This window comes from Xiphophorus hellerii, chromosome 15 (assembly GCF_003331165.1).
Source record: "Xiphophorus hellerii strain 12219 chromosome 15, Xiphophorus_hellerii-4.1, whole genome shotgun sequence".
Classification (NCBI taxonomy): domain Eukaryota; kingdom Metazoa; phylum Chordata; class Actinopteri; order Cyprinodontiformes; family Poeciliidae; genus Xiphophorus; species Xiphophorus hellerii.
In genome coordinates this window covers 4,852,437-4,861,315 of record NC_045686.1, presented here as the reverse complement: position 1 = coordinate 4,861,315, position 8,879 = coordinate 4,852,437, and the positions used below count along the sequence as shown (strand labels likewise).

The 8,879-nt window shown below is 41.3% G+C and overlaps 1 protein-coding gene across 1 annotated transcript; it reads left to right on the top strand.

Annotated features, from left to right (window-relative positions):
- Nucleotides 1–1,028: 1,028 nt before the first annotated feature.
- Nucleotides 1,029–8,397, top strand: cpsf3 (cleavage and polyadenylation specific factor 3). The gene is made up of 18 exons (XM_032585490.1): nt 1,029–1,207; nt 1,601–1,664; nt 1,738–1,835; nt 1,941–2,069; nt 2,586–2,763; nt 2,863–2,952; nt 3,799–3,949; nt 4,029–4,204; nt 4,282–4,440; nt 4,864–5,010; nt 5,086–5,238; nt 5,312–5,420; nt 6,000–6,098; nt 6,279–6,373; nt 7,128–7,215; nt 7,299–7,365; nt 7,450–7,546; nt 8,199–8,397. The coding sequence occupies exons 1-18, from the start codon at nt 1,137–1,139 to the stop codon at nt 8,286–8,288; spliced, it is 2,061 nt and encodes a 686-aa protein (XP_032441381.1). The 5' UTR covers nt 1,029–1,136; the 3' UTR covers nt 8,289–8,397.
- The last annotated feature ends 482 nt before the right edge of the window (nt 8,398–8,879 follow it).

The following is an 8,879-nucleotide window of genomic DNA, read 5'->3' as shown; positions in this document are numbered from 1 at the left end:
AAATGACCCATTTCTTTTTTTAAACACCAAGCATCTATCTGAATTTTGTTTTAAAATCTATGGATTTGGGTCATTACTCGAATGGTAGAAGTCAAATAAATTTGTCTTTGCGTAAAACCTGCCAAAACTTGACTTTCAGATATTGTCATAACTTGATTGCAGTACAACAAATGTGCATTTTTTTTATTGAAGTATTTATTTTCTTTTTGTTTTACTTCAAACTTCCTTGCATAAACTGATTTTTGCCACAGATTTTGGATTACTACAGTTACATAATACACTGTCCTCAAGTAAACAGGCTATAATTTTCAGTTTTTCACTTATTTTATTGATATAGGTATATATATATCAATAATTTTATTGATATAGGTATATATCAATAAAATAGATTTTTCCTAATGTTTCCGAACATTTTTTGTAAGTATGATTGAACAATTATTTCTGTGTGTGTGTTTCTAAGTGCCTCGCTTTTGGCCTTCCTGCACCTTTCCTTTGACAGAACCTGTGTATAATTCTCATGTCTTGGTTTTTTACTGTCAATTTTGGTGTGGGGAAAGATAAAACTTCAGACAACTGTTGTGTTTTCCAGTCCACAATTGTATGCTAAAGTCACTTTTAAAGCATATATTTTTAGAAAATAAATGTGTGGACATAAAAAGTTTGTTGAAGGTTATATTGGCAATAACACATAATCAGATTCTGTCTGTTATTGGGGACACTTCAGTGTTTTGTGAAATACCTCAAACGTGGTTCTACTGAACAGCTTTCATTTTAATTTTGAAATGGTTTCTAAAGAGACTGCAGACGCGAATTAACTTAAATGCTGTTAACACGGCGCATCAAACGATTACGTTTGAGTTGCATAGTGTCCTTTTTAAATAGAGTTTATTAAGTATTTTAGGTAAGATTGCAGGAATGTTAAGGTTTAGTAGTCATAAAGTGTCACAGATCAAGAATACAACAACAAAAACAAATCTACGGTCGGACTTTATTTGTGGAACTGGAGAAGCTAGAAGTTGTACTAACCGGACTGATTTGAGAAGGGACCGGAAGTGTCACCGTGCTGAAGTTGTGGTGAAAGTAGCGGAGTGATGAATTTGTTTGTTAAACGTCTTGTTTAGTTTATTACAGTAAACATGGCGGCTAAGCGTAAAGCGGACGCGACGGTTCCTGCGGAGGAGAGCGACCAGCTGCTGATCCGCCCGCTGTGAGTTTAAATCGGACATTTTTATCCACGAGTCCGCTACTCGTACACCAAACTCCATTCACAAAACACAACTTTTAGGATTTTATCGCATATATGTCCCCAAACACATCATGTACTGATTTTATAAATAATAATAAGAATAATCTTCTCAATTCGGTGACAAGTAAAAGTTTGTTGATTATATTTTTAGTAGTCTTAACACACAGATTAGTCCTGTTTTCATAATACTTTGAAATCATCCTCCAGCCCCCAGTTTAACTCTAACTTGTTTAATACCATTCTTTGATTGTATGTAATTCAAACTGAAGACTATAAAGTCAGATTTTTTTTTAAAGCGATATACTGTATGTAATCTGGATGAAAGTTATGGCTTCATGGTGCGTTTGTGTGCAGAGGAGCCGGTCAGGAAGTTGGACGGTCCTGCATCATCCTGGAGTTCAAAGGCAGAAAAATCATGGTAACTCTGTTTTTCTTGTTATTTCCCGGACAAAGTGAAAACCCCAGATTGTAAAACATCTGTTTACCTCCAGCTGGACTGTGGGATCCATCCTGGTCTGGAGGGGATGGATGCTCTGCCCTACATCGACCTGATCGACCCGGCTGAGATCGACCTGCTGCTCATCAGCCAGTGAGTTCAGGAAACCAGCATCAAAACTCTGCAGACCTGCACTAGCGGTGATGTGGATGGTAGATTGGCCAGATCGCTCGGTGCTACAGCTCTGTCCTCTTTCAGCTTCCACTTGGACCACTGTGGAGCGCTTCCCTGGTTCCTGCAGAAGACCAGCTTTAAGGGCCGTACTTTCATGACGCACGCCACCAAGGCCATCTACCGCTGGCTACTGTCTGACTACGTCAAAGTCAGGTGAGTTCAGGAGCTAACATATATAAGAATATCTTGAAATAAATAAATATAAAGTTAAATGTTTAAAAAAATTAAATATAATTTTAAAATGATAAAATTAATAAATATTTTTTAGAAAATAAATTCACTTGAAAATATGTATAATTATTTCACTCCATATTTAATCATATCTTTGGTGAGGTCAGACTGAAAAGTTTGAGAAACTCAGGACTAGTTTACCTGCTTTCTGTTGGGGGGGAAAAAAAGCTAATTTCTTGCATTTTAATTGTTTGGGGGGACAAAAGTAGAGTCATGCCCAGGGCACCGTTACTGCTAGGACCACCTCTGTTCATGTAGACAAACTTGGTCAGTAAAGTGAATTCTGGTTCTTCTAATGGAAATTTAGCATGAAATGGAAGAAAAGGTCTTGGTGGATGATAAGCTGGAGGTCTTCTGATCTGATCAAAATAACCCTTAAAACAGAAACTGCATCCTTTGATCGTTGGAAATGATCAGATTTTTTTCCCTCTGTCTCAGCAACATCTCGGCGGACGACATGCTGTACACCGAGACGGACCTGGAGGACAGCATGGAGAAGATCGAAACCATCAACTTCCATGAGGTGAAAGAAGTGGCGGGCATCAAGTTCTGGTGTTACCACGCCGGCCACGTTCTGGGCGCCGCCATGTTCATGATTGAGATCGCCGGCGTCAAGGTCCGTCTATAAAAATATTAGAAGTTGGAGTGAATATGAAGCACTCTGACTAATAGGAGCAGAGCTTTTCCTTCTCTAAGTGTTTGTGTTTTTGTGCAGCTGCTGTACACCGGGGATTTCTCCCGGCAGGAGGACAGACACCTGATGGCGGCGGAGATCCCCAGCGTGAAGCCAGATATTCTCATCACAGTGAGTCACCAGACTGAAGCAGCTCCTTGTAACCCGTCACCAATTCAAACTGTTTAAAACCATTTTGAAGCTTCTGTTAAAGCTGTTTTACTTAATCTGTGCCACACTACAGTGCCCCCTAGTGTTGACTGTAGCCCAAAGCTCTGTTAATGATAACTTATATTTTGTCTTCATTATAGCTAGTAATGAGTCTTTAGTGGAGGAGTTTTGACCCACTATGCTTTACATAAATGATGTTAATTCAGACACACTGAAGTCAGTCTTCTGTTATTAAATATCTGTGGATTTTTCCTAACTTCCTCCGAGTTATAAATACTTTCCATTTGGTTTTAGAGCTTTGCTAACTCTAAGGTATTATACCAACATGGTATTTGATGGAAGCTAACGCTAAAGCACTATAGCAACTAGCACTTAGTGGAAGCTAATGCTAAAACAGAATAAAACGAATAAACGTTGAAGGTCCAAGCTGAGAAGCCAGGAGAATGAGGCTGTTTGTAAAGAAACAGATTCAGGTGAGGCTCTAGGTAGTTTCAGTGACTAACCTTCCTGAGAATATCTAGAGCAGGGGTCTCAAACTCCAGTCCTCAAGGGCCGCTGTCCTGCAACTTTTAGATGAGCCTCTGCTGCAACATCTGAATAGAATAATTAGGTCATTAAGGCTCTGGAGAACTGATCTACACAGGAAGGAGATAATTAAGCCATTTCATTCCAGAGTTTTGTACCTGTGGCACATCTAATAACTGCAGGACAGTGACTGGAGGACTGGAGTTTGACGCCTGTGATCTAGAGGTATCACAAAAGTGTACCAGAACATTTGAGATGCGCTGACATGTTTTTGTGCGACAGGAGTCGACGTACGGAACCCACATCCATGAGAAACGGGAGGAGCGAGAGGCTCGCTTCTGCAACACGGTGCACGACATCGTGAACCGCGAGGGCCGCTGCCTGATCCCCGTGTTCGCCTTGGGACGAGCCCAGGAGCTGCTGCTCATCCTGGGTGAGTCCAGCTCCATTGCATCCTCTTACCCTACGGCGGTTCTGTAAGTCTGATTGATATGGATCTACTTCTGACCCAGACGAGTACTGGCAGAACCACCCGGAGCTCCACGACATTCCCATCTACTACGCCTCGTCTCTGGCCAGGAAGTGCATGGCCGTCTACCAGACCTACATCAACGCCATGAACGACAAGATCCGCAAGGCCATCAACGTCAACAACCCCTTCGTCTTCAAGCACATCAGCAACCTGAAGGTCACTGAGCGCGCTCCGTACGGCATCCAGCTGTGGCTCGACCAATCACTGACTGTGTTTGTGTTTTTTGTTTTCAGAGCATGGATCATTTTGACGACATCGGCCCCAGCGTGGTGATGGCGTCGCCTGGTATGATGCAGAGCGGACTCTCCAGAGAGCTGTTTGAGAGCTGGTGCACCGACAAGAGGAACGGCGTCATCATCGCCGGGTACTGCGTGGAGGGAACGCTGGCCAAGGTGACCCTGATCAAAGATTTTGATTTTAATAGGACTGAAAAGCTAGCTGCGCCAACCCAGAGCACTAATAAATATTAGTTCCACTAATGCTAAAGCAAAGATAGTACTTAGTGGAAGCTAGAGCCATACACAGTTCACTTTCAAAGCCAGCTAAAGCGCAACTCTAAAAATTGGCCTGCTAATATCAGTTAGTAGAGGTTAGCAGCCTTTTGTCTGCTGAGATTCAGTTGTGCTGTTTTTAACCCACATTAGAGCTCAGATAAAACTCTCTGGTTGTAATGGCGCACTGACTTCACACCGGCTCACTAAATTAGACGCCTAATCAGCTCAAAGGTTTGGCAAAACCAGAAGCTGGTGGTGCAAAAGCTCCTTCTTGTGGTAGATATGTGTTGTCATGTCTGATAAAGGGCTGTTGTGTCGCAGCACATCATGACTGAACCTGAGGAGATCACCACCATGTCGGGTCAGAAGCTTCCTCTGAAGATGTCTGTGGACTACATCTCCTTCTCGGCTCACACCGACTACCAGCAGACCAGCGAGTTCATCAGAGCTCTCAAACCTCCCCACGTGGTAATCCGGGCTCCGCGCTCCGTCCAGATCTGAGTCCAGATGAAAAAGCTGATTGGTCTTCGTTTGGTCCTGCAGATTCTGGTCCATGGAGAGCAGAACGAGATGGCCCGACTGAAGGCGGCTCTGATCCGGGAGTATGAAGACAACGACGAGGTCCACATCGAGGTCCACAACCCGAGGAACACCGAGGCCGTAACTCTCACCTTCAGAGGAGAGAAGCTGGCGAAGGTTCGTCTCAGTGTCTTCGCAAATACGCAATGTAATCCGACGGCGTTTTAACTCCCAGCATGCCCTGCTGCAGGTGATGGGTGCGCTCGCAGACAAGAAGTGCGCTCAGGACCAGAGGGTCTCCGGGATCCTGGTCAAGAGGAACTTTAACTACCACATCATGACCCCAGCTGACCTCTCCAGTACGTAACTGTCCAGTCCAATCACAGAGCTGATGCTGCAAGCAAGTTGCACTCAAAACTGGGATTTCAGACTTCCCAGTTGGAAAAATCAACAGGAACGCCCTACGAAGTCAGATTTCCTACTGGAAAATTAAGAGCATCTCCAACTCGTTACATTTTGTACGGCTGGTTTTACTTTTCAAAATGGCCGCTCCTCACATCAACAGTAGTGAGATGTGGGCGGGGTTTCATCTGGTGGACCATCAGCCTGGCGGGCCACCAGGCTTTCCTTTCATCCCCACCAGGCTAAGCATTGTTTTATTTATTTAGTGTTAGTCTTTTTCAGGCTTTGTAGTTGGTGGTTAGTTACTGTTAACCTTTAGTGAACTGAACTTTGAACTAGTTCTTCTTGACTTTGAACTGCCACAATACTGAACAAACTTTAACTTTTGAGAACTTAAATGCAAACTTACAAACAGCTGGTTTTAAGATGTAAGTAGTAGTTTCTGTTCCTTCGGTTTTAGTTTTTCCTGCGGTTCTGTGTCCCTGAATGCATCGCGCCGTGGTGTGTTCATGTTGCTTGCTTCCCTCTCTGTCCAGACTACACGGATCTGTCCGTTGGCATGGTGACCCAGACTCAGGCCATCCCGTTCACCGGACCCATCTCCCTGCTGGTGAGCCAGCTGAGAAACCTGGCAGGTAAACCAAAAACAGAAACTCACCTGAGTTTTTATTTCCAGACTCTTTATGCTAGCCTCTTTTAGGGAATTACTCTGATTCTTTTCTGACTGACAAACATGTTGTCCATGTTTTAAACCTGCTTTACTCTACCTGAGGAGGCCAAGTCTCACCTGCGCTGTTTTGGTGTTTTCTGTGCAGGCGACGTGCAGCAGATGGAGAAGACGGAGAAAATCACAGTGAAGATCTTTGAAAGCATCACGCTGGTCCATGAAGCCGGCATGGTGCTGCTGGAGGTCAGTCTATTCTCTCTTACTTTAAATCTTTATTTATAAGTTGCATCATATCATGGCTAATTTTGTGACAAATAGTACATATTTTGTATTTCTGGTCTTTGTGATTTAAAGGCTTAAATTTTAATAAAACATACTTGGTAATATAAAACCTAAGATTGCAATTTTGATGAAAAAAAAGAAAATATGTTATAGTTTTGGGTATCACTTTACACAATGATATCTTCAAAGTCAAAATATATAAAAGCAATAAAAATATGGAATGCCAGAAGAGCCAAAAATGGCAATCAATTTCAGAGCACAAAAATACATTTGCTTTTTATTATTTACCTTCGATTAACATATACTTCACTTACATTTAAAAAAAAAAAATAATAATAATAATAAAGTCTGGTAAGGAAATACAGGAAATTGTTGAACAATTGTTCATGTATATAGAAAATTCTAAATATAAATAATGTGTAAAATATGAATTTGAAACATTTATTTGAATTTTTTTCTGTGTATTAAATCAACTAATTTAGTTTTATCTTCATGCTAACTTGCTTACATGAAAAAACACAAACCGTCAGTGAACAAATATTTAAATTAAAAACACTATTTTTATGTTGGTTTCAAATTAGCATAGTATTTGTAATATTTCTCTAACTAATGTAATATGAAGTTGAATTATTATTTTATACATTTCCTTATTTAAAGGTTTTTCTCTGACAGTGCAGCTGGTTGTTTATGTCAAACGTCTCCGTTTCCTCCTCAGTGGGTCGCCAACCCGCTCAACGACATGTACGCAGACGCCGTTGCCACTGTGGTTCTGGAGGTCCAGTCCAATCCCAACGCCCAGAAGTGTCAGTAAATGCAACACGACCGCCTGCAGGGGGCGCTCTGGGACTCGGCTGGAGCCTCTAACCTTTGTTTGCTTGTTTTTCAGTCCTGGACAGCAGGAAGGAGACCTTCGACATGGAGGTGTTTGTGGAGCGTCTGGAGCTCATGATGCAGTGAGTCCACGCGGCACACAAACCGCTGTTTTCAAAATAAAAGCCTGACAACTGGAGCAGCAACCTGAGCGCTTTGTGTTGCAGTGACATGTTCGGGGACGACTGCGTGAATTTCAAAGACAGCAGGAATTTGTTTGTGACGGTGGACGGCGCCACGGCAACAATCGATCCGGAGACGAGAGTGAGTACAAAAAAAGTCAATGTTTCAATACAGCAGCGCCCTCTTCAGGCTGAGAAGATTTCTGTTTCCTTAAAGGGGCAGTATCATGTAAAATATACAAAAGGAATAAAAGTACGGAATGCCATAAGTACCAATAAATACATCTGCTTTTTAATACTTCTCCTGGTTAACATATACAGTCAATACATTAAAAAAAAATTCTAAACTTTAAAAGTCAATATTATTATATAAAATCTACTTTTTTGAGCTTTACATCATGTTATGTTATTTCTGCAGTGTTGCCTTGATTCTTTCATGCATGTTTGAGAAATGTTTTAATCTCCATGGCAACCTAGCTCCATCTTCGAGGACACAGCTCCTTCCCCTCTCAGCTCCTTCAGACTAGCCAGCAGCAATTAGCAAACAGCTGGTGGAACCGCTGAGCTCGTTATAGGAGCAGCGTTGCTCTGCTGCTCAGAGCAACGCTGGTAAAAACTTAAAGGGTTAATAGAGGAGCCATGTTGGAACGACTTCCTGAAGGCGGAGTTTCAGAAAGAGTCAGAGTTTTTAAAAAGACAGAGACCCAATTTGAAGGCGATACATTTTGTTGTCAAATTTCTTTTTAGTCATATTTGATGTAGCATTTTTGTAACAACTGAATTTGACCATGCAGGCGGTGACGTGTCCGGACGACGAGCCTCTGAGGGAAATGATTGAAGTCGCCATCCATCGGCTCTTTGAGGCCCTCACGCCTGTCTTCTGACAGGCCACGCCCCCTTTATTCCAGCACATTATTTTTTTACAACGCAGCTGTTGTCAGATGTCCGTAACGATTGTTTTTGTACAAAATAAAACAAATTTTGCGAGATTTTTCTGACTAGTCCTACTTTTCTTACAGGAAATTCTGTGTTTAGTTTGACAATTTTTGAAAATAAATCTCATTAATTCCTGTTATTTATTTAAATTTGTTCTGGAACAGGTAGTATCTTATTAACTATATATTTTATTTAAAATTGACCTGTTGGAATTATATAACTGTGGAAGAAAAATGATTTTTTTGAAAATGTTCCCGCTCTGAGTGTAAGGGAGGTGATCACATGACTCGGATAAATCATATTTATCCATTGGAGGAAACTAAAGATATTTTGGTGAGATTAGAACCACAACAAATGGAAATGTGGTGTAAAACAAAGGTTTCAGACCACATACAAATATTTAGACTTATTTCATTATTATTTTTAATCAACGTATTTCTGAAGTTTGTGAAAATACACCTGATATAGCAATTGTTCTGTTAATTTAATAATAAACAATTTTTGCATATTTACTTCAGTTTATGCTTTTATTTTTCTAA

Excerpts from the sequence above, each read along its gene's own strand:
- cpsf3 (XM_032585490.1), top strand. The coding sequence starts at position 1,137 with ATGGCGGCTAAGCGTAAAGCGGACGCGACGGTTCCTGCGGAGGAGAGC. Across the intron at positions 1,836-1,940 it reads GACCTGCTGCTCATCAGCCA|CTTCCACTTGGACCACTGTG; the intron begins GTGAGTTCAGGA and ends GTCCTCTTTCAG. Across the intron at positions 4,441-4,863 it reads TGGAGGGAACGCTGGCCAAG|CACATCATGACTGAACCTGA; the intron begins GTGACCCTGATC and ends GTTGTGTCGCAG.